At 39.1% G+C, this 26,648-nt stretch overlaps 1 protein-coding gene and 1 long non-coding RNA gene across 2 annotated transcripts in view; one reads left to right on the top strand and one right to left on the bottom strand.

Annotated features, from left to right (window-relative positions):
• Positions 1 to 18,733, top strand: part of Klf12 (Kruppel like factor 12) — a 214,169-nt gene extending 195,436 nt beyond the window's left edge. The window contains exon 7 of the mRNA XM_048341248.1: positions 17,721 to 18,733. Coding sequence (XP_048197205.1) covers positions 17,721 to 17,902 — 182 coding nt within the window. The 3' untranslated portion in view covers positions 17,903 to 18,733. The remainder of the gene's footprint in view (positions 1 to 17,720) is intronic.
• Positions 14,176 to 25,631, bottom strand: LOC125348209. The gene is made up of 3 exons (XR_007210326.1): positions 25,488 to 25,631; positions 23,693 to 23,698; positions 14,176 to 14,188 (listed from the first exon to the last, which is right to left on the bottom strand). It is a non-coding gene; the product is annotated as an uncharacterized LOC125348209 (long non-coding RNA).
• Positions 25,632 to 26,648: the final 1,017 nt, after the last annotated feature.

Consider the following 26,648-nt stretch of genomic DNA (forward strand, 5'->3'; position numbering starts at 1 on the left):
CTTCTGTTTCAGAGACCTTCTAAATAAAATGGTGTGGTTACGGTAACCTTGTTGTCTTAAATCTAGTACTTAAGCACTGTGTACTTAACCGGGTTTCAAAAATGCCCACATGGTGCATCATACAACAAACTCAGCAAGTACCCTTAGATCATGTATGCATCTTTTTAGTCATCTTTTTTTCAAGTAACCAATTAAATCGATATATACATAGAACTACATGGAGTTTTAAAAACATGTTTACAAGCCAGGTGCTGGTGTATCAAGCCTGTAATCATAGCCACTCAGGAGGCTGAGATCTGAGAATCAGTTTCAAGCCAGTCCAATCAGACAAAGAGAGACTCTTTTCTGTGCTGGGATCGATCCAGGGCTGTTCACACTCTTTACTGTGGCTTTATCCCCAAATCCTAGACACTGTTTTTAAAGCAGCTTCTTGATCATGAAGGCAATAAATGAGTGGAATTAACAGTTTTCATCCCATCAGTAGATTGTGATTACAATCATACAGGAAGTGTGAGCAGTTCTTATTACTGATTATGGAGTTATTACTTTTTATGGAGTCATTTCTGCTATTTGTTATCTGGCTCCTGTGAATCATAACATATTTTGAGTTCTTCTTGTTCTAGATCTTTCTAGAACATGTATTTGCCTCATTTTCACACAGACATGTCTATCATTTTATTCCTTAGAGAGGCAGTGAGAGAAAGGAAGGATTTTTAATCAGGCACACTGCTCCTGACTGAGCTTTGCTCCCACACTAATTTCCTCACGCTTCATTGTATACTTCATGTAACATCTTACTCCTCTGCAGGACACATTGGGTAAAATTCCAGGGCAGAAAGCTGGTGTCCTTACAGTGTACAGTCTCTTCTTTGTATCTCAGAACCTTCTGGATGAATGGAATGCCATCAGAGATCTCATTGAACTTCTCCGTTCCTGACCCTCGCATTCCTCACAACCCTGTCCTGAACTAATGGTATCTTCATTTCTCCAAACCAGACACCGTCTGTTCTCTCAGTCCAGTCTTTCCAGATATCCCAGCTCATCACTGGGCCTTTTGGAAGTCTTCAGGCCACGTGGAGGGAAGATGTCTCATCTGTGCACTTCTCTGTTACATACAAAACAATGTCACTTATTTTGGCTCTGTCATCTGAGTGAAGAAATCCTGCTGGCTAGATGTAGCTTAACCCTTTGTCTATAGTCACCAGATTTCAAACCAAACATGCAATGGTGTATTGTCAAGCTACTCCTGCAATGGTGGCTTCCCTTGGGAGCAGTGTTTAGACGCTAGTAGCCTTCAAGACACAATCTTCATTTAGATATCATCATCTTGAGGGTCAGACAATGAGTATACAATACTCATTGTATTGATTGACACCCCTCATTCTAATCAGCCTTAACCCTTTCTCCCTTCAGCCTGTTTTAGTTTTCTTCTTCAGCTTCTCCAACTTTACCAAGTTACTTGATGGATGTATTGACTAGGACAGGTTCAAGGAAAATGCCCTGAGACAAGACTGTAAAGAATGCATCTAGGTGGGTCATCGCTCTTTAACTCAGAACCACACCATTGTCCTACCCCCAACCCACATTTGTTTACCTTAGAGTTGTCCACTTAGCAGACAGAAATAATTGGCTCTCTGAATCTGAGGGTTTTCCAACTGTGTAGACTCAACTAATCTTGAATATTAAAAAACAAAAACTGTCATCTATACTGAACATATATAAAGCTTTTTGTCTTGACATTATTCTGACATGATAGAGTGGCTATTTATGTGTCATTCACATTGTCTTAGATATTAAAAGGTATCTGGAAGGTACTTGACAGATTCAAGGAGATGTCTGTTAGCCATAGGTAAATCTGTTTTATATGAGTCAAGACTATCTACAAAGTATAGTATCTGAGGTGGCGTGGAATTCTTCTCAGATGCCAAGAGATGACTCTAGTCTATTGGCATAGTCCCCTGAACTATCAAATAACTTTTTTTTTGTATTTTAAGTAAAGGTCTTGATATACAGGCCAGGATGACCTTGAACTTATCTCTGTAGTTGAAGCTGGCTTCAAATTTGTGATTCTCCAGCTTCAACTTCCCATGTGTTGGGATTATAGGCAGGCATCCACTACCATGCTTGGCTCGAATACCAACTTTTTATATAAATAAAGAATGAGGCAACATGCCAGTCTCATACAATACTATCTACTCAAGAGGCTGAGGTATAAGGAGAGACTTGCCCAGGCAGACAAATTCATAATACTCTTATCTTCATTTAACTAGCAAAAAGTAAGATGTAGAGGTGCATTCAAGTGGTACGATGCCAGCTATGAGCAGAAATGCCAATATCAGCTCTAGTACCTGAAAAAACAAAAGGAAGGAAGGAAGAAACAAACTGGTGTTCAAAGTGAGCCATGTTGGTTTCTTATTTATAATTATACAAAAGATTTCATAACTTATAGTGTTCCAAATGAAATCAAAGCTGGTTGTATAGAAATTCAGGTTGGGTTACATGCTTTTAATAAATATCTTCTTACCTTACCTCTGCTTCAGGCATATTGAGTAAGTTACTGTGTGACCAATAATAATCAGGATTATAAGCGAGGACTTACGAAATGCACACACACTATGGGAGGGGAGTGGGCAGCAATGAGAACCATTCTTTAGGAAAGTCACTGATTTCACCTTTAATACTTGGTCTTTCTGTGCTTTATTAGTAACTGCTCAGTTGTCTGTTTACTTAAGACTATAACTGAAACAGATTTTTCAGAATGTGAAAGGGAATACTTTTTAGTTATTAGAAAGAAATTTACAGTAAAGAAAAAAGAAATCCTGAGGAGGTTCTTTCTTTTAAAAGAAATATATTTGTGTTATTCTTCAATTCTGATAAGAGCATGATGATATGGACAAGTATTTTAAAATGTCTTAAATATAGTAATGCTTGCTAATGCTAACCTCCTTAAAATTAAACTTTACATTAAAATGCAGATATAACCATGTGCCAGTGGCTCACACCTTTAATCCTAGCTACTCAGGAGGTTGATATATGAGAATCGCAGTTCAAAGCCAGCCTGGGCAGAAAAGTCCATGCGACTCTTATCTCCAATTAACCACTAGAAAACCAGAAGTGGTGCTGTGGCACGAAATGGGAGAACACTAGCCTTGAACAGAAAAGCCCAGAGACAGTGCTCAGGCCTTGAGTTCAAGCCCCATGACCTACCAGAAAATAAGAATAAAGACACCTCTCAGCAGTCACATCACATCATACCAACTGATTCCTTGTTCATATTTACAAGTCTAATTTCAGCGTCTCTTCTACATGATTCAGGGTGTAGTGTGTGCAAATTAATAAGCAGAATGTCTAAAGCAATGTAGTCAGTCAGATCTGTGCTATGAATAAGTGCCACTCTAAATTGCCCTCATTTTAAGAATTGTATCAGACGTTACACTTGCCCTCCAGACAGATATTTGGATACTGTTGCTTAGAATTCTAAAAAATAGAGTGAAAGAAAAGAGAAGAGGGGAAGAAAAGAAAAGAAACTTCTAAAAAGTGAGAGTTAGAGAAGTTAGAGAAACTTATCAAGTGCACCACAGAAACACTCAGGCGCCAGTGACTCTTGCAGCCACTAGATGGCGGACGAGACCCAGATGTTGAGTCTGAAGTGAGGAAACTAGCTCTCCTGGTATGTGTGACATGATATGAAATGGAACGTGACTGCCGTGCTCTGCAGACTTTGGCAGTTTCATGATGAAGAAATCAGATAGAGTTAAGCTTAAAATCAGTTTAAAAAAAAAACTGCACATGTACCAGATAAAAATACTCCCATTTCTGTCAGGCTCCTGTGGTTTGCGCCTGTAATCCTAGCTACTTAGGAGGCTGGGATCTGAGGATCGCAGTTCAAAGCCACCCAGGGCAGAAAGTCTGCGAGACTCATATCTCCAATTAACCACCAAAAACCGGAAGTGGCACTGTGGCTCAAGCAGTAGAGCACTTAGCTTTGAGCTGAACAGCTCAGGTGCAGTTCCCAGGCACAGAGTTCAAGCCCCAGGACCAGAAAGAAAAAAAAAAATCCATTTCAAATGAATCTGGGAATATTTCATACTCTAAATTAATATCCAGTCTTGTAATCGATGATGCTCTTTAGCCATTATTCTTTAATGTTCACTTTAATTCCTATAAAAAAAAACTATATACCTGTAATTTTTCAAAATTGAGGAACCAGCTGGGCGCCGATGATTCCTGCCTGTAATCCTAGGTACTCAGGAGGCTGAAGTCTGAGGATCATGCTTCAAAGCCAGCATGGGTAGGAAAGTCCATGAGACTCGCACCCCTAATTAAACCAAAAACCCAAAAGCAGAGTGGTAGAGCACTAACCTTGAGCATAAAAAGCTCAGGGACAGAGCCGAGGCACTAAATTAAAGCCTGAGCGTACATACCAGCACACACACAGTGAACAAAACTCAATCTCATATCTGATGTTTCTGGTTTTTATCAAAAATAATTCATACCACATTTTTCACATAAAGTTTATTTGTATGAACACTTAAAAATATTTATATTAAAAATATTAATGAAGCTGGGCACTAGTGGCTCATGCTACTCAGGATGCTGAGGTCTAAGGATCACGGTTCAAAGCCAGCTAGGGCAGAAAAGTCCATGAGGCTCTTACCTCCAGCTAACCATGGAACGCTAGTTTTGTGCATAAGACAGTGCTCAGGCTCTGAGTTGAAGCCCCAGGACTGACAAAAATAGGTACATTAATGAATTTTAATTCTGTAGATTGCTAAAGTGTGTATTTCCCTACCTTTACAAGTGAAGGAAACTATACATTATTTAATCATTCTTCCCTTGATGAACAGACTCTGATTAATATCAAAGGTATACTCAACCTATTTATTATATATATCAAGTGCTTTTCTTTATTGAAAATACATGCACATGTACACAACCACTATCCCCGTACACTGTCTGTTTTATCTTTGTCACATCCGTTCTTGCTACTATTTGCTTATGCTTCTAATTTGACAGCTTAGTTACTGGGTGAGAATGTGAAGTGGTAGGAGGGAATTCCTACAGACTATTGTGGGCTTTGTGACAGCTATGCATCCCAGTGGCTTTGGATGCCCAGTTACCTGTGCTCTCTGGATCTTTCTTTCAGCTAGTAGGAGCTTCTCTGTACATGCCTCACATCTTTAACATAAATTCAACTGCTCATCTCACATAAAGCTTAACTGTTGCCCCTACCCCTTGCCCCACAGCATGGTACCACACACTGGCTACGTTTCAAGAAAAGGGGTTTAGTCAAGTGCTGTGTGGCTTACACCTTTAATCCTACCTACCTGAGATCTAAGGATCATGGTTCAAAGCCAGTACAGGCAAGAAAGTCTATGAGACTCATCTCCTGTTAACCACCAGAAGACTGGAAGTGACGCTGTGGCTCAAAGTGGTAGAGCGCTAGCCTTGACGACAAAAGTTTAAGGACAGTGCCCAGATCCTGAGTTCAAGCCCCATGATGCTGACAAAGAAAAGAGAAGAAAAGTATCTGATGGTGTCCTTGCCAGTAAAGTCCTGAAATGGCTGGAGTGAGACAGGATACAGGAAGATGAGAAGATGAGTGTGAGAGGCCTAACCTGTCTCTGTGTCAGACCCACTTAAGAGATAGCTCACTCATCCCTTAGCCCATGAATCCATTAATCACATGCTTGGATTAACCCATCAACGAGGGTAGAGTCACTCCTCTTGAAGTTCTGCCTCTTAAAATCTCACAGTAGGATTCAATTTCACTATGAAGTTAGAAGGAATTTAGACTACAGCAGAGACTGCTAACACATGGAAGTGTGAGTGTGTGTGTGTGTGTGTGTGTGTGTGTGTGTGTGTGTGTGTGTGTGTTATTAGGGCTAGATCTCAGTACCTAGGCCCTGTTTCTTAGCTTTTTCCACTCAAGACTACTGGCCAATTAAAGAAGAGAGTCTCATGAACTTTCCTGCCCCGGGTGATTGTAAACCACAATCCTCAAATCTCAGCCTCCTGAGTATCTAGGATTTATAGGCAGGAGCCACCAGTGCCTGGCTTGACATGAGAGAATATAACCAAAGTATCACTAAATTTGAAGTTGGGAATTAAAGATTAGAAACTGATTCTGGCTCCTAATTGGTAAACTTACCTAACTTGTATGAATCTCAAGTTTTCTTTTTAACTTTGAACCACGTCTTAGAAAAAAATAAGTCTTATTACATACTTGTTTTATGATATAGCAGTTTTATATCTCAAATATGGTGACTATACCTGGCACAGGGACTCAATAATTATTTGAATTAAAGTTATATGCATATGGACATAGCCGTTGTTTTATGTTACAGTGACCAGAAGGCTCAAAATTTAAATATCTCGACAATTTAGTAATTTAGTTTATGCTCCATTTGCTCTCTGTGTGTGTGTGTGTGTGTGTGTGTGTGTGTGTGTGTGTGTATTGAATGTTTTAATTGCCAGTACTGGGATTTGAACTCAGGGTCTTATAATCTCACGTAACACACTTGCCTATGGCTGGTGCTCTGCTATTTGAGCCACAACTCCAGCAAAGCTTTTTGCATGTTATTTTAGAGATGTAGTCTTAAAGCATTTTTCTTCCAAGGCTGGCTTCAAACCGATTTGTCAGGTCTCTGAGTAGCTAGGAAGGATTATAAATGTGAGCCCCTGGCCTTTGGCTTATAATTATGTAAACTCTTCAGTTCTACTAAATTTAAATTTTATACATTACAGATGTTTGGAGGTACAGCTAATTGTTTTGTAAGCCCATTTTGTCACCATTATATTAAATAATGTTTGGAGGACATATTTTTAATTCTTCCTAAAACAGTGCCATATTCACTTGAAAGGTGTCATTTTTATTTATTTATTGAGCGTTTTCTTCATCTCTACAGAAGCTTTATTTTCTTCCCTCAAAAAAGAAAGAAAGATGCATAGCTCCATCTTTAGGAGCTTTTCATTAAATATACCATACATTACACACACACACACACACACACACACACACACACACACACACACACACACACACACACACACCGCTACCTCATTTTCTTCTTTCCTCCTACTTCTTCACTGGGTAAACTTTCAACCACCTCAGTATCATCTTGTCTGTTGAATGTTGGGACCAGTCTCCTTTTCTGGGTGAACAGTCATCTTATTCTCCAGCTCAGCTCTTTATAGCAGTTCCATGGCAGAAAGGAAGGATCCATGGGCAACACTGAAGCAGTAGGAATATCAGATGTGGCTGCTGATTGAATATGAGTGTAGAGGTGAGGAAGGCCTTGGAGATGTCTAGCATATGTGGTTACATAAATCCCTAGAAAGGAGTGGGGCTTGGGTGCCTGCCCATGTCTGCGTGTTGGAAAAGCAGTAGAGCTGGGGCTGAGGCCCTGGTTTCTCTAGGCCCTGGACCATTGTCATCACACCCAGTCTCAGACACGCTTGCTAATAGTCTGCCTACCTCATCTCTTTGCTACAGACAGGTTGCTCGGCCCATCTACATGGCAGCACTGATGTAACATTTCCCTTTCAGGCACAGTGAAGTAATGAGATAGCAGGAGAGTTTACTAGTCTGTGTGGAAGACTTTTCACTAATACAAACTGGTCTTTCTCTCCAGTCTAGTAAAAATTTATCTGTTAGAAAGCCAATGAAGAAACAGTCAAAAGCATCAATCATTAAGTCAGAGTAAGTGGTGCTTGCTCAGTGCATAATCTTTTGCATATGAATGGAATAATATAAAGATAAAGACAGCAAGTCTGGTGTGGGAGACAGCCTCATATGCAAATGCCCGCTGTGAACCATGGGAAAGGCAGTATCTTGCTTTACCTGTGGACCCTGCCTCAAGTGGCCCTGAGGAAGGAATTGGGCCTGCCTGCAGTGGTGTGCTATCTCCTGAGTAAATACATTTGTGCGCCACCTCAAATTAGAACATGCTTCCACCTATTCACACTCGAGATTAGTAATGACAGGTTATGAATGTGTTACAAGAATGGCACTTATTTTCATTAACAGGGAAGGTTCTTTTTTTTTTTTTTTTGCCAGTCCTGGGGCTTGGACTCAGGGCCTGAGCACTGTCCCTGGCTTCTTTTTGCTCAAGGCTAGCACTCTACCACTTGAGCCACAGCGCCACTTCTGGCCGTTTTCTGTATATGTGGTGCTGGGGAATTGAACCCAAGGAAACCTGTCAGAATTCATTAGGAACATGTTGAACCACAGATGTACAATGAGTAGTCTGAGTACAAGTAACCATGTTGTACATATAAAATTCAATTTTGATTCCTTGTTGTTGTAGAAGTTTTATTTTATTGAGCTGTTTCCCTAAATGTAGAAAAATACTTCTTTCTTTCTTTTAGTGTGTGCAAACATTCTTACAGTCATTATTATTGAATAGTTATACCAAGAGGTGACGGGTCCATGTCAGGTCATGAGAACAATGCTTCTTGATCAATGTCACTCCTTCCATCATAGAATACACATCTAAAACAACAGCTTAGGGCTGGGAATACGGCCTAGTGGCAAGTGTGCTTGCCTCCCATAGAGGAAGCCCTGGGTTCAATTCCCCAGCACCACATATATAGAAAACAGCCAGAAGTGGTACTGTGGCTCAAGTGGTAGAGTGCTACCCTTGAGCAAAAAGAAGCCAGGGACAGTGCTCAGGCCCTGAGTCCAAGCCCCAGGACTGGCAAAAAGAAAAATAAATAATAAATAAAAAACAAAAATCCTTCAGGGTAAAACAACAGCCTACCAGGTATTATCATATTTAAATAAATAGATTACTAAACATATTTATGTGTTTGTATTTGGTTGATGTTAGCAAATCGATCATCAGGGGTGAACCATGGAAAATTAAAACTATTAAGGTGTCTTGACAGCTCTCCCTTTGCTTTGGGTTGTGTTGTTTCCACATCCCCATCAAAGCCTGTGAACAGAGAGCGAGGGGCGAGGCTGATTTAGCCATGTCCTTGTTCATGTTCCACCTGAGAAGAACTAGATATTCATTGTTGGTCATCTTATCTGGAACAGCAATCATAGCTGCTATTACTAGGACATTTGTAGCTCTAATGGAATTACTAAATAAAGATAACAAAGAGCTGTATTAATAGGAATATAGTCACCATTTAAGAGTATGCATAATGTTTACTCATAATGCTCAATGGGAATTCAACTAAACTACTTCATAACTAAGAATACAAAGAATTATAAAGTAAATTTATTGCCTTAAAGATGCAAAATACACAGTGTTAGAACATTTGTCTCTCTTTCTAAAGGCCCTAAGTTTGATCCAAACACTACACATCACATGCACACACATACACACACACTTACACACCCAAACACATGTTAAAATTGTGTTCATCTGAGAGCAACTAAATACAAGGCTAACTTATGTTGCTAATTTTAAAGATTTTGTAAGATAGGGATTTTGTTTTTTATAGAAATCAACTGTATGGGTAGCACTACTTTAAATGAAACTCTCAAATTTCTTTTTCTTTTCCAAAGTATGTATTCTAGTTCATTAGACTAGAAAAGATCATAGAATGAATAGAATGTGAGCAATTCACTCTGTGTCTCACAAAGTAGATTACTTTTTGTTGCCTCTTTGTTCTATTTTTAAAAGGAAAGGAAGTATTTGAATTACAGTGGTTTCCATTCAGCTAATCAACAAGTATTTATTAGCACAAAGCACCCGAGCTGTGCCCTGGGAATACAGTGAAGAAGGGGACTTTAGGCCATTTTCAGTACTGTGAATGATGCAGAAAATAAACAGGAGGGGCTAAAACATAATACAGGAAAACAAATCCATAAAACTGAGGAAAGGTAGACCACCCCTGTTGAGATAAACTAGAGAGGCAGTATTCCATGTGCAGAGCTGGCTAATGGAATAACCAACTGGGGCAGATAAGGAATACTGAGTCTCCTTCTAGACTGAAGAGTCTAGAAATTTCTTCAGCTGCAAAGATGAATAACTCTGTGTTCATGTAAATTAGATTACTGCTCCCCAATTCCTCTCACAGCAGAGCAGGACTGGTCTTATTTAGATGGCAAATACTAACTAAAGTTTGGAGCTATGTCTGGTCTTTGGAGACGGGCTTGTAGCTGCTTTGGGATCTTCTGTAAGATGATGGAAGCCATGGAAAGCAAGGGGAAATGAGTTGGTGAGAAAAAAAAACAAACCTCAAAACCATGGGACAGGTAAAGGTAAAAGTCTCCACAAAAAGAACTGAAGGAAAAAAACAAATGCAAAGGGGGGGAAAAAAAAACAAGTATTGTCACTACATAGAAATAGAAATTTGAGACAGCCAAGTAAAAGAATGTTCTTTGACTTTTAAACTCTATACTGCTTGTACTTTTATTATAGGATTTTTTTTTTCATTCCTTTTTACTTGGGTTGTAAATGAGAAGAGCTAGGCTGTGTGGTAGCCATGCTGTCTGTCTTGTAAGTTGGAACTCAGGTTCTCTGTCTACTGGTCCAGTTTTAACCAGATATTCTGGTTTACTAAGCAGTGATTTGAAATGTGGAGAGGAGTTGTGGTTAAGTAAGACACATACTAACTGGATGACTAGGTAGAGTTCGTTATTGCAACTGATGTCAGGGTTATATGGGTTAATGTCCTAAAGCTCTTAAAAGACAAGTAAAAGACATGGAAAGCATTATAGGTTTTACAGAGTAATATTTTAATAAAAGCTATCCATTATAGAACAGCATGGAGAACTAACCTACTTGTACCTACTTGGAGTTGCAAGTCCAGACAACCCAGGGGGTTTGAGGGGAGTGGAGACTAGCACATTGATGATTTGTTTAGTTGAATCAAACACACTGAGGAATACATTAGTCTGCTTGGCTTATTCAGTGATTTTATCCTTAGAATGTTTTGAGAAGTCTGAATCAGGATAGGCAACTGATTATCCAAAAATCTTAATTCACTTCTTACAAATAGCAAGCAGGATCTATTTTTGGCCTGTCACTTGTATTTCTTTGCAAACGCAGACAACTCTTGAATTTCCTAACTATGAGATTACATCTTCTTTCTTGAACCTCTTGATTCACCAGGCGCATGGCTTGAGTACTTTTGCATATCATAGCTTTGTGTTAGGGATAGGGCTCATGCTCACATTTGAAGAAGCTGTGTGGTAAACCCTTTAACTTTCCAGCCTCTGGCCCAGTTACAGGCTGGAGGTTTATTTGGCCATTTATTCTGCCTGATTATAAAGATCCAGATAGTTTATGCCACCTTAACACCCAAAAGACAGGTTAGCCTGGTCTAGTCCTGGATGATTCGATCATCTCAGCTCTTTCTTGATCTCGGCTTTCTGTTTCCTCCTCTTGAAAGTACCTAATTTCCTCCCAGATCTAGATTTCTGTGAACTTTCATGAACTATTTTAACAGAAACCAGAAGACAAGATAGGAATCTTGATTCTGTGTGTGTGTTTCCCCCACACACACCTCATATGCAAATTCCATTCCTCAAGTGAAACAGATTGTCACAGCAAATATGTTGAGCCTTGAATGTAATGAGGATCATTTGTCAGTGTCTGGTCCCTGTAACTTTATCAAAGTTACACAGGGACATATTTCATAAATGCACTTCTGAACCTAAGAAAATGCCTATGCTTCCTGTTGCAAAAGGTGTTCTATTCGTTGCTTGAGAAAATAACAGAAGCTGATGAGAACACTGTGTTTTGTTTAGCGTAGGCCTTTTGAACTGCACATTCCTCCTAAGTGAATGTCTCACCCGTCCTGTTCATACACAAGGGCACCTGCCTTTTGTCTCAGTATGCATTTACCTTTCCGCGGTTCACAAGCTAAAATGGGAGGCGCCTGAAAAAGTTATTTTTGTTTGGTTATTTGGGGGAATCCATTCAGTACTTGTGTTTTCTTTAGATTTTATTATGCCTTCTGCTGGGTAAATGTCATGGAAATGCAGAGTAACTCTTAATCCTTTTCTTTAACCAAAATGAAAAGCGAAAAGCCTCTCATAATAAATCAATGTGTGTTGACTGGTTCAAGAAAAAACTCTGATGTGAGCTTTTTTATTTTTCCCAGGACACTTAATTAAGTGTCCCAGGACATTTGTTCTATTTGAATAATACTTGTGAGAACAGAGTGAGAGGGGAGTAGAAGGAGAGTAGTAGAGGGAGAAACGGGGCAGGGGGAGGGGAGAGGCTGAGGGGCAAGGAGAGAAAAAAAGAAAAACTTACTGCTTATTTATATAAATTTGCATTTAACTTGAACTCCAAAATTGAGGGATTTTAGGGCCCCCCCAAAAAATAGCAAACTCTCTTGTCCCCTTACCTCCCTAAGAGTAAAAATGTTCCTTTGCTAAAAGTGTCCTTTGCTAAAATACAAAAAGTGAAGACTGTGTAAGAATTTGTAATAGGAGAATCTTGCAGAACTGAAAACCTAGAAGTTACAAAACTGTGCCCCTGAGAGTAGCATAGTGTCACTTAGTTAGCCACCAAGGATTTATCTGGTGACCTTTGATTTTTTTCTTATACACTGACAACTTCATGTTTACAAAAACAGACCCCAAACTTTTTGCATATATATATATTATATAATGATATATATGATACATATAGTACTTATACATGTGTGTGTAACATATACTACATATATGCTCCTTTTTTTCTCCAGAAACAAAGAGAGAGTGAAAGGAAAGGAAAAGGTGAAAATTGATAACTTTTATTCATTATTTCATCAGATTAATATAAGAAACCAGAATTGATTATCTGATGGTGAAGTTCAAACCTCATGTTATTTAGAAAAAAACCAAACACATTCTCAAGGATTTTTGTCAAAGAAGTTTGATATTTGTTATCTGTAGATGAGACAAAGGAGCAAAAGAACACATGTTCTGTTTTTATTATCCAGTTATTTGTAGGGAAAGCAGGGTGAAATCACGTATTTGTACAGTTATAACTGAGATGAATTCTGGGAAACTTCACTGTTCCTGAAGACATTGCTGGGGAGCCCCCTCCCTACCGCTGGCATTCTTCGTGGTGCCAAGCAGCTTCGGGTAGTAGCCGCCCAGCTCTGGAAGTGTCCCCTCTCCTTTCAATATCCACGCCAACTCTTTCCATTGGAACACTACATGGCAAACTCATCTGCCATTCCTTCCCTTCCACTGACCTTTAAAAAGTATCTTTAGCCTTCTGTGTTCTAGCATGGTTTTTAAAGGAAAGAGGATTTTTTTTTAATGTTCAGGACTTTCAGAACTCATTTACACATATTCCATATACCTTATACACTTCATCGTTTTAACTAGCTTTATACTGATATCATAAATTCAATCCTTATGACCTTAATGTTTATAAAATTATATTCTTTTAAGTTTTTTCAAAGCAGTCACATAAATATTAAATACAATAATACAATAGGTACTGAAAAATATTTTCACCCCTTTCTGCAACTCTGCTCAAAAGAGAGCACTGTATAATTCTTTGATATTTTAATGACATGCTAGGGTCTGGGTGTGTGTACTCTTCTGTTGAACAAGGGAAGAAGGTCTGGCCTGGGAGTTGGATATTCTTTCCAGCGCTCAAAACTGAGCCTCTAGTTCTGAAAGGTGATTTGAAGATTTTGTTCTTTTTCTCCTATTTTTAATGGAGAAGAAAAGCATTAATATTAAAAGAATTAATATAAGGCAATAAAGGCTATGAATATTATGCATAAGATTTTTCATTTGGGGATAGCAGAAATGAAATTATCCATTTTTGTAAGGATGACTTCCAGAGAAAGTCATTTATCCCTCAGATAATTAAATTTACTCTTGAGATAGGTTTCCTCTTCCAGCCCGCCCCTAGAGAAGGTGTCCAGGTTTTGTCACTTAGGGCTCAACAGATCATGAGCTTGTGTCTTTTCGTAGGAAATTGTGTTTCTGGGGCCTGTTTCCCTGTTTTGTGGGGTTTTTTTGGCCAGTCCTGGGCCTTGGACTCAGGGCCTGAGCACTGTCCCTGGGTTCTTCCTGCTCAAGGCTAGCACTCTGCCACCTGAGCCACAGTGCCCTTTCTGGCCGTTTTCCATATATGTGGTGCTGGGGAATCGAACCGAGAGCTTCATGTGTAGGAGGCAAGCGCTCTTGCCACTAGGCCATATTCCCAGCCCACTTATGTCTGTTTATTATACTTGATCACACTTACAAGACTGCTTTTCACTTTTGCACTGTTTTCTGTGCTGCACATCTGTGGTTTCAGATAAATCCTTGCTGCCAGTTGTCACTTTTTCTGCCCCCTATGCCTGTTGTGTGTCTACAACTTCTGAGATAAAGCACAGTCCGGTGTATATAAATAATGGTGACATAGACTATATATTTCCAAAAGTAGGAGAAGGAATTGTGTAGGTTTTCATCACAAATGATAAATTTTGAGGAGATTTTACATATGTATGTATGTGTGTGCGTGTGTACATATGTATCTATATATATACATATATATGTATGTTATATATAACCTGATTTAAATATTAGACAATGTAAAAATATTGAAACACCACATAGTATTCCCAAAATATGGGCAGTCTGTTAAAAAATAATTTTACAGTTAAAAGTAACTAAATGCATGTATAATTGCCTCCCAGTGATGGGAGGGTAAAGGAAACCATGTTGTCAAATAGTTATTGTGGAAAGTGGAAACAATAAATTTCATATGCGTTTATTTCTAAAAGGACTTGACATTCGAATTGTGGAGCATAATCTGAGGATTTGAAAACCATAATCAAGATATTCCCTCATACTCTCTCATGCTAAACAAACAACATGAAATGTGTACACCAGTTCAATAAATTGACATACTCAAGAAGTATACAAAAAGAAGTGTCAATCCCTTTTATCTGGGGTCAGTGGATTCTCAGTAGAGGGATAGATAGTAAATATCTCAGATGTGGAGGGCCACGAGTTTTATGTTATAACTGCTCAACTCTGCTCTCACCACAAAACAAACAAAACAATATGCAAATAAAACCAATGTGGCTGTATTCTAATAAAAGGCAGCTCTAGGACACCAAAATTTAAGTTTCATATCATTTTCTCATAGGCAAAAATGTCTCTCTTTGGATTTTTTTCAATGATTAAAAATGCAAAAATGGGAATCATAGTTGGCCAATTGCTTGTCTAGATTTTTCAGGTGGAGAGAACATAACTACCAATATTAAATTCCCCAAATAAAAATATGGCTTTACTATTCCAAGGAGTCAATGAAAGAATGGTATGTTCCCAAGCTGAATGGACAGGACGGCACCTGAAATGATCATGTCTCTGCTTTGGACCATGTCAGCCTCTTGCATCCTCCTTGAGATGATCTTGCCTGTTTCCTCTTGCCTCTACCCGCCTTCCGGCTGTCAGTCACACAGCTCTTCCTTCTGCTCTCTGCAGTGGTGAGAACAGGTTCTAGCAGTCTTTCTAATACTATATGCTACTTCCTGGAATCAGAAAAACACATCATTTCCTTCTGTACCGTTGAGAAATACTTACCTCTCCTTAAGAAGATCCTTTATTCTTTCTGTTTGGCACTTTACCACTCTCTGGCTGATTGTACCACAGCAAAGGACATAGCTTGGAGCTGCATATTGGTCCCAAACAACTAGCTCGGTGCCTCCAAAGGATACATTTTTGAAGAATTGGATTTTTGTATCAAGATCAATATCAGAACCCATGTTCAAGATAGAAATTCCAAACACAAGAGATGGCATTCAAACTGTTAAAAAGCATGCCTTGCCATCGTTATGATCTTTAGTAGATCACCAGTCTTGTACATTTGATGATTTTTTTGTCTATTTCTATCAAACTCTATAATCAATACACATGGAAATCCTGATTTTTCTCTCCTTAGAACCAATAAGATGAATAACAAGTTGAAGTTTGGAGTCTATTCCATCAGTAGACTTTTACATAAAAGGAATCCTTTTGGAGTAACCCGGGCTTCTTGTAAGCCACCGCTCATACATCAAATATTTCTAGATGTAGTAAGCTAAACTACTTATTTACTCTCTTCAAATTCACTCTCTTGAGAAAGGGCTACTCAATCCTAACAAATCTCTATAGACAGCATTCATTTAACTGTTGAATGAATCTAGTTTAGTCTAGTTTCCCCATGTAGGCATTACTTGTAAGTCTCATTTATAGGACTTAGTTTCCTGTGTGTGTGTGTGTGTGTGTGCGCACATACGCACACGTGTGTGTGTGCACGCATGCGCACATGCACGCACGCACACATCACACATTCTCAGTTTCATTAATCTTTCCAAATACTTGCTTAGAACCAATTCTAGGCTCTGAGGATGTGGAAATTGTAAGAATGGCCCCTGAACTCCAAAAAAGTATCCAACAACTGGTAGAAGAAAAAGACATCAAAATAAAATCTTCATAGACTATTCTAATACTAATTTAACAGAAATAAGATGTCATAGAATGATACCCGTGTTCACATTTCAGTCAGTGTCTATGTACCATTTTTGACATTTTCATTAAAATTTCTGAGCATGAAAATAATTTGAGACTGCCCACGAAAGGGAATCCATCTCTCTCTGAAGACGCAACCAAGTTTAGATAGGGTGAAAACGTTGTTTGTTCCTCTGTAGAATAGTGAAAGGCAGTGGATTCTCAGCCACACACATCTTCTCACAGGTCTTCTTACTTGGCTGCATTGAGTCTCCATCTTCTCATCTGTAAAGTGGTGTTAATAAGTCTGAACTTTGCAGCCTCACACCTAAGGATTAGCAAATAGCTCCCTCCCCTGCCTTTCACCACAGTCCTTGGGAGGCCAAGACACACACTGCACATAATGGGTGGAAGGAGAGAACCTTTTTTTTGTGGGGTTGCATGGGGACAGGGTTTCTTTTCTGAAGGAAACCAAGGAAAAGAGTGTACTTGGGTCAACTATTGTCCTAGATCCCTGGGGAGCTTGTGGGACAATGGCTACTGTATCTTTTGCAGGCACAGCCTTTGCATATTTTACTGTCCTTACAAATTGACTGAAGGGCCTGGTCAAATTACATACTTCTTCAGACTACTTTTTGCAGGGACTTTGAACATTTGATCTAGCTTCAGGACTCCTCAGGCTCCCCCCTAATTCGTAAACCCTGAAAACTGCATTTCTGCTTCATGCTGCTGAGGCGTCCATGCACGTTACTCAGTGGACAAGTGAAAGGTCCATGTTTATGAGTACTATGTGCCGAATTTTCGAGGGTTGCAGGGGTTTCCTTTTTCCTAAAGATGTCTGTAACACTTTCACTGGCTGATAAATGGATCCTGTGTCCCTAAATAATCTGAAACCATCCAAGTGATGCATATGAAGAAAAACTTGTTGAAACAAAACATTACTAATTGCCCTTTATGATTCTTACAGTTTCCAGGCTTAGAGCCAGATCAGAGTGGGTCGAGTTCTAATATTGCTCTCTTTTTTTGGTCAATCAGGGCCAATTATACCCTAGGGCAATCAGTGTATTCCACTTGATACTTTGGCTTTTCATAACTGAGAATGCAAGTGTTCATTCACCTGCTTGGTAGCAGAGCAGGAAAGATGAGAAGGAAGCCCTCACCTCTCTGACCCCAAACCTTGCCAGCGGGATGGGTAAGGTTTCCAGACAAAGATGTGCCCAATGGAAAACCCATTGAGAACAACAACTCCCCCGGCACACAAGGCTTGGCTTAGTTGTGATGGAAAAGTCGTGGAGCACCAAAGCTGTGTCCTTTTTGTGTCTTGCAGGAGAGAAACCCTACAAGTGCACCTGGGAAGGTTGCACCTGGAAGTTTGCCCGTTCGGATGAACTGACGAGGCACTACCGCAAACACACGGGAGTGAAGCCATTCAAGTGTGCAGACTGTGACCGCAGCTTCTCTCGGTCAGATCACCTGGCCTTGCACCGCCGGAGGCACATGCTCGTGTGAGGCAGGTCCCTCGTCCAGCCGAGAGGAAGAGCGAGATCTCTTAGTGGCATCCAGTTCAGCAGGGCTGAATCCCCTTCACAGTGTCAACGCCAAGGGCATCACCATCCCACAGTGTCAGAAACCAGAGCAGGAACCAGAAGGTCCACTTCTCCTTTCCGACTGAAGGTAATCCCCATCACGACACGCAAGAGACGTCTTCTTCATGCAGGCTTGGGAGCTCGGCACTATCCACGTGGGGGAGCCAGGCCATTGTTTTCCAGGCTGTATCCTCTGCCACGGACAGGTGTTTGTAGCTTGGACATACATTTTCCAAGCTGTCAGACATTTGGTTATCACTATCTTAAAAGGTCAGCTACCACAAATTGATGGCTAGAGCAAGACCTTTTCCATCTGAGTGATTTTTCCCATCATCCCCACCCCTGTGAGCCCTTTTATACAAAACGTTTAGTTCCTAAATCAGCTAGAACACACGTCCGATCTGTTACCAGCAAAACAGCATGAACATAGGAAGGAAGAAGCTGTGGGAGAGTTTCCATTACCTGACAAATAAAGGCACAGTCAGCAGCCCTCAGCGGTAGCGATGGCAGCCACTAGAATCCCACCTACAACGTGTCCTCATCCCATGCCCTGAAGAAAACCGACATTGAATCTTTCATGTGTTTGTCCTTGAGTGTGTTTTGTTCTGTTCTGGTTGTTTTGTTCATCTGTTCAAGCAGAGGGGCAGCAGAATTTCAATTGAAGTCTAGTCCTGGTCTCTGCCCTGCCATGGATTGGCTCAGAGGTGTTCTGTAGTTGAATAGGAAGAGCCTGTCTTTAAAAAAAAAAAAAAAAAAAAAACCACATAAACAAACAACAACAAAAACCAAAACCTACTGCCCCACTTCAAACTGCAGTGTTCTGTCACCCAGGCATCATCTCTTCCTGCCCCTAGTGTTTGATTACAAGGAAGTGGGGGGCGAGGGGGACTTTCTTAGACACATTGGCACCAAGGTAAGAGGTGGAGCTGCCAAGGCAAAGTCAGTGAACATGAAAAAAAATCAGACAAAGCCGAGATGGAAATAATGCACCTCTTAAGGAGAAAAGCAATAATGAATAAAAGGACTTCTCTACAATAACTTTACTGAGGACTCACGTTACCCGTTTTCATCCTTGCTAAAGGAATTGTGGAGAGGGGGGGAAATAAGTACCCCAGCATTTTAAATGTCTTGGTCACATTTCCAGCTCTGAGGTAATCTTTCTGTTGGTTGTTTTGCTTGGTTGGGTACCACAATTAAGGATTACACTCCCCCTTTCTGCAATTATTTGGTGACTAGAAAGGGTGAGGGAAGCATCGCCAGGCATGAACTCTTCGGCTAACAGGTCAGTTCTCTGTGGACCTGAGTCAATGGAAAGGCAGGGCCCCCCTGGAAAACTGATCATGGTGCTCGTTTTCTCTCATGGAGAGCCCAGAAGAGCAACTCTCCCATAGGATCTTTTTTACACATTTCATTTTCTAAACTGTACCAGGATTCGCTGGTCCTGGCTTGGCATCTGCAGGGATAGTGAACCTTCTCATCCTGAGCTCAGGATGAGAGCAAAGTAGAGTCCCATCAAACCTCCCCAAACTAGGAACCTTGTTACAGCTAGCAAAGACTACAGTAAATAAAGCAATATATCACCAACATTGTTTTGGAAAAAAATTATCTTTTTTTTTCTCTCCACAGAAAGCTGGGTTGTTCTTTGTTTTCTGTTTTGTTTTTTTTTTCTCCAGCTTTATGTGGCAAAGGGACTTGTAAGACTTTTGTTGTTGTTGTTGTTGTTGTTAGGATTTTTTTTAATAGCTTAAATATAAAAGGTCTCCAGCAGTGACCTTTGCAATATATTGTAATTACAAACACTTGATTTGAAGACTTGCACAAAGTAACCTCACAAATATTCCTAGCTCATTTTTTAAATGTTTGAACAATCAGAAACAATTTCTGGTGACAGAATTATCCTTTTTAGGATCATCTTCTAATTCAGATAACTTTATTCTAATGAATCAAGAACTATGAGCATTACTACCAGGATGATGTGTGTCAGAAAATAGTACAAGAAATTTTACTTAAGTTTTAAAGCAACAGTATAATGACTTTCAGGTCAAATTATAGCTACAAAAATATGTGCTCTATATTTTTTCTGACAGGTCTGAAAAACTCATCAGGCAATTTCCCTTTAACAAAGGCAGTTTAATTGATAAATAGCTTCTTCAGCCATGATCTGCTACCCACTAACTAGTAGGCTTTTTTTTTTTAAACAACTGGAACCTTTTTATTTGTACTGGATGCAACTTAGATGTCTCAATGCACATGACCAATTCGGAGTAGGAAAAAATGTGGGGAGGGGTTCTTGTGCATGCCAGCCAGCATTGGTCAGTGGCAAAGAGCACACAGAGAGAGTCAGACATCGCTACGAACCCCCAACACAGGCCCCAGAACCAGTGGGGAAATCACTCAGAGTCAAGTATAGATTTGACTTTCTTCTGCCTGTACCTAAGAAGAGCCAATCTTTTCCTCCACTTGCAGGTAGATAACAATTTTTTTAAATTTGTGGAACTGACAGGCAGTGCAAGGATCCTGAGTGACAGCTTGATTTAAGTTTAGCACAGAACTAAATGTGGTGGTGCACAACCCTCCCCCCTCCAATTAACAAGAAAGATTTGAGGAAGTGAGATATTCTCTCCACCCTCCAGAAATGGAAACCAGACTGAGATGGTAAGTTAACTGATTGAACCGATGTCAGCATTATCTCATAGCCCTGTTAGGACATAGCAATACTATTAGAAGGGATACAAGCACAAGTAAGTGAAAGAGTCCCTGATCTAGCCCTAGCAACCCAAACTTACTTGGGGCCTGTGTTGGGACATAGCAGATTCTCCTTGGTGAGAGTGTTTCCTCAGGTAAAAAAGGAAAGTGATTTGAGACAAAATGAAATGGAATATCTTTAGGTAGAGGAAAGCTGCTATTCCATCTCATGGGTCTTCTTAGCTTCTTTTGAAAAGCACAGTGCAATGATAAACTACAGAAAAGACATAGATTCAGTTGTTCTCTAACTAGAAGCATTCTCTGGTTTAGCCTTGAAGCTGTTGAGTTTGCAGCTAGGATATGTGCCTGGGTGGGAATTTTCACATGCAGGACTGTGACATATAAGTAGCTGCAGGAGAATGGACTTATTCGCATTGTGGAGGTTGTAAAGGGAGTTATGTTTGAAGGTTTTAATAGGGTCCCTTATATTCTGATCTTGTTTGAAAGGATTCATACTTCCTCATCTGCCTCCAGCCTCCTGTTGTCAGTGGTATGGTCTCCTCTTGAAAACTTGTCTTAAGTTCTATTAAGGCATTTCCAATGAGATTCGTAATGACTTTACCATAAAGATTATACTACTGCCTTTTTCAAAACACATAGGAGGATATTTTGTTTTCAAAAGCAGTTGAGTATCAGTAACATGAACCACATTAAAAGAGAGAGCACTTTTTATTCACTTTAAAATGTAAGGAAATAGGAAGATAAATTGTTGGGGGGAAGTCTTACAAAATGCTGTTGTGTTTATAGATGCCAGTTGTAGTCATTAGAAGAGCTATTCATTCTGGTTGAAATTTGGAATGGTTTACACAAAGATTGTGTTCACTTTTATGCATCTTGGTTTAAGTTCAAATTGCCATTGTGTTTTAAACATAAGTATAATCCTGCACTTTGAAATCAGTTCATTAGTCTAATAACATGTATATGGATAAAGATACAGTATTCCTTACTCTGTACTTCATTTATCTGTACTTACCAAAGCTGCACTTGAATCATCTGATGAGGTGAGAACTTCAACTGTATCAGTACATCTTGGTTATGTTATGAGTACTTAGAAATGTAGTTGTGGTATTGTTTTAAAGCTGTCTTAGCATCTACAGCGAGGACTCAGAATTTAAGCAGTGTTAATACCAGCATCCATGCCCCAGTCTGCACAGAAGGGACTGACGTGAGATGGCTGGAGAATTGGAACAGGCCCAGGAAGCCTTAATATTCATAATTCACAATTCACTCTTGGACTTTGCTCTTCACTAATACCTGTGAACTTATTAGGTAAATGTATTCTATTAACCACCATCATTGACCAAATCTCTTCGTTTACTTTTTTCTGAGAGATAGTACATCTTCTATAAACTTCTTTTCAATTTGATTTGGTTTCATTTAGGAAAGAGTTTAGGAAATCATGTCTTCCATGTTGCATTTCTACTTCTCCCCATACTGCCTTCCACTTACTTGGACAGACATCCACCCCCAACCCATGCACATGTGTGCACACACCTACATATGCAGCAGCCATTGGCTAACCAACAGACCTTTTTGTAAAGAAAAAATTTGTAATAACCCATACTCTCTAGAAATATGTTATTTACCTTATTAGGGATTCAGCTTCTCATGCTATATGACTTTGCCTGCATTTTATAGCTAAGAAATGTACATAAAGATTAAAGATGCTATATTTTCACAGTTACATTATAGAGTAATGTCTGTTTAGTGACTCATGTCCATTGGTATTTTAAATATGATAAATACTAGAAATTCAGATTTTTCATAAGAAAATGATATAGAAGGATACTGCATCTTTAAAAAATAGAGTGAAGATATTTTACTGTATTCGTAACATGTGATAGTGGAAAAATATTTTCAAACATTCAGATTTTACAGAGGTTGTAAATAGTTTGATGACGTATGTTGGGGGGAAGAGCTTCTAGTTTTCATCACAATAAAAAGAATCATATTCAGATTTGCCTTGTGTATCTTACACACAATTAGTGATATTGCCATGGGAACTCTGTCCTACCCTGTCAGAATATGTTCTCTATCTTCTGTCAAAATGGAGTGGCCACTCATGGTTTAGCAAGAATGGTTGAAAACCTACTGAAGTCATTTTAAGTTGCTACCGATAACAGATTTTAAGCTCATGATGTCTCATGATGATGAGAATAGAAAAGTTTTTTTGTGCTAAAGATCACCTAGCATTGTTCTCTCTCCTCTGTTTTCTTCCTCCTCCACAAAATGATTCTTGATTTAAAAAGAAAGAAAGAAAGAAAGAAAGCAATACAGGTGTTTATTCTTGTTTAAATTCCAGAAGGATTGCTTTTAGGCATAGCTGCATATTGACAAGATTAAGAGCTATGGATTTGGCCACATGTTAAATGAATCTGTACTGGCAGTGAGAATAAGCTAGTGCCCATTTTCTGAAATTAATTAAGTGCTAAAAGTGCCTGTCGATAAACATGACCAATGAGATGTTTCTATACTTTTTTCACAGCAATAATTCTTCATATATTTTGAAAACACATATATCCAGAGTAAATGTATGCACATAATAAATTGAATCTGTTCATATATCCACAGGGGAGGGAAAAAAGCTTTTGTGACTTTCAAAGATCAAATCTTATTTCTCATTACCATTTCTTAATTTGACTTTTCTCTCTTGAAGAATATAAGAATGCAAATACAAACAGTAAGGTAAATCTTCAGTGTATATTAGGGCAGATGATAACTATAATTTTGGAGAAAAAGTCGTGATTTATCCCTTATGAAACAGTGTGTATGACTTAAAAAGCTTTGCTCAGTTTCAATACCAGTCTTATTTAAAGCAAAACTCTGAGGGATATTTGTCTGCTTTATTTTTTCCACTGATATCAAATGCACAAGCATATCTATAAGTTTCCTGATAAGTTTACTTTCCTCTTGCATTTTCTAATACACACACACACACACACACACACACACACACACACACACACACACATTTCTAAGGACCATTGGGGAGGACAGTGACATTTCTTCCCAAAACATCTACTGAAGTGCTACTGAGGCTTGCCTGGCCTATCCTTTAACCAATTTTGCAGTTTCCTGAAAATTACCTGATTTATAGTTCAGAATTTCATAAGTACTTCTGAAAAATGATTTTACTGCTCAAAGTGGAGTCCTGGATAGAAATGTACAGAGACTGTGTGAATAGACATGAACTCTGGAAATTCTCCAGCTGTCATCTCAGAGCCCAAATTCACCCAAACAAGTTGTTGTGGTTAACAGCAAAATTATACTCTTTTTTTTTTCCCAGAGCCAAACATTTGGTAAGAGCAATTTAAAAAGTATGACTTAGATTAAACCTTTCAGGCTTTAGTCAGTGTAGACTAACACAATCCAGAGCCAGACCACAAGCCTAGCAAACCACCTGTGTTTCCTCCTCTTAAGTTTCCGAATGGAGAAGGGACAGGAATGGTACCCAGGATGAAGGGGAGATAACCAGATGCCAAAGGAAAGCCATGGTGCTTCTTGGTCCACAAAGTTAAGTTTTGCCTGGCCTTCTTTCTGCATGTTGTATGAAAATACTAAAATATCCTGAAAGGTCAAAATGGAAGAAAAAGAATATTTTTCACTAAATACTTACTATGCTCCAAGCGCTATGGGAAGATGCTTTAGACACATTATCACCAGTCTATGTAACAGATCTTCATTTTATGGATGGGGAAACAGGCTCAAAGGAGCTAGCTGAGATGTCATTGAACACAAAAAGTAACTGGTAGAGAAGGAATGGCAAGCCTCCTGGCTCTATGCCCACTACAACACACTGTCCTTTTTGTCCCACTACTCAACTTTCCATACCTCTCAGTTGTATTATCGGCACCCTGTATGAATTAGTCATCATTTTCCAAGTGAAATATCACCACTTTATGTAACACATGACTTTGACAATGGAGAATATTTGAGATGAACATTTGGTTATGAAGAATCATTAAAAACCAATAGAGACAACCAAATGTATCGCTGAACTTGCCTCTTTCTTTCCAAATGTTTGGCCTGGAGTTTCAGGATCAGCAAAACTTCTCCCCACTAAGTATCATTTTAGCCCAAGTTGGTTCTTCTCAGTTATATGCCTGTCCTGTCTTCATATATACAATAAATACATTTTCACCAACATAGATCTGTCTGTGTAAGGTACATTTGAAATCCTTAACTCTGCAGAGTTAGTACCAGAGACTATTCTTGCTAGTGACAGTGGAGTGGTGATCACAAATATTCAGATAATGGTCAGTGGATAACTCCAGATTTCTCACTTGGCAGCACTGCTTTCGAATGTAATAGTCTTAAAAATCAGTTTATAGTATTGTCAGTTTAGCTGGGTTTTATACAAGAAGCTGTCTAATATCAGAGAAATGAAACCCCTCTCCATGTAGGACAAGATCTCTGACAGCATTGATTCATGGAAGTACTAATGGACTTTGAAAACATTAAGAGAATGTAATTTCCCAGCGTTTGTGTTTTGGAAAATGAATCTCCTGAATTATGATCTTTCTCCCTGTTGCTTGACTGGAGGAGGAGATAAAACCTGTATAAACAAATCCCCATGTTGAAAGCCAGTGACCATGCATCCATTGACTGTAGACTGGAGCTCGCTCCTCTCAATTAACTTGTTTCAGCCCCAATATTTTCTCAATGACAAAACCACTGGTGTAGGCCAGTTTAAAAGAGATACACAGAGGACAGAAACACATCAATACTTTTTCTTTCAGGGTTTCATGTCTCGAAAGTTGAACTATTGCAAAGCAAGAGTCACTGGCTCCTAGTATGAATCATTCTCTCTTTTTCCAAAGTAAGTTAACCAAGACTTTCACAGAGATTTTTGTTGTTGTTGAAAAATGAGCATGAATAGAAGGATTTAATTGGGGTATAAATACAAAAGTAAATGTGTCCACACATTATAAAAATAAGGTATTTTCAAAGCAAACCAACACTTTCCCTTTCTATTAATTTCATGCTCTAAAGATACACCATGAAGCATTATAGAAAATGCTTTTGCACTACTCCTATTTTTAATTTTCCCATGACAGAATTTTGTGATTACATCCAGACCATAGAATATATTTTGTTCCTCAGACTTTATTCCATTGGATGGGTAATGTTGAACTGGGGCATTGGTGCCTACATACAAGGCTCTTTCCTATCAACTTGTCTGTCCACAGTTTGTTGTGTTGAAAGATTCATTAAAAAAAAAAAAAAACAGTCTGTCCCCTCAGTGGATAGTAGCTGTATTGTTTTGTTCATGTCTATGTGGGACACATTGCATCACATGACAAACCAACTCGGTGGAAGTGACAAAACTATTTGACAACCAGCTTGGAAAACATTGTCTTATGTATTATGTCATCCTGCATCATAATGCAATTATGTGTATCATGATCATTTTTTAAAAAGAAAAACCAGCAAATTCATGTTTGTCCATAGAAGAATGTACTCAGAACTTTCTGTGTTGTGAAACAATGAGAACAGACCACCTTTAAGATACCCACCTGCCACTTAAAATGACTTAGTTATAATTAGCAGTAGTCTAGACATTGCTGTTGATGGGGGGGGGTCAATTCAAATGTCATATTCTTTTTAATAAATTTCTCATGGAAACAAAAAGAATATCATCTTTGCCCCAAATCAAGCAGGCATCCTTGTTCTTCATTTTACATAGTGATTGGATCATAGATATCTCCTGTGGAAAAAATACAAAAACATCCTTTTGTTTGCAAAACAGTTACTGTAGGCCATAGGCCTCTGAACAGCAAAATGAATGGATGGGCTGCATCAAATTCATTTTATGGATGTAACTTTACAAAAGATTCGTAGGTTTCTGATCTCAGAGAGCTAGCGTGCCCAGAGGAAATCCTACATATTAAAAAGGTAATAATAATAAAGTCCCCCAATGATGC

Source organism: Perognathus longimembris, chromosome 3, assembly GCF_023159225.1.
Source record: "Perognathus longimembris pacificus isolate PPM17 chromosome 3, ASM2315922v1, whole genome shotgun sequence".
Lineage (NCBI taxonomy): Eukaryota > Metazoa > Chordata > Mammalia > Rodentia > Heteromyidae > Perognathus > Perognathus longimembris.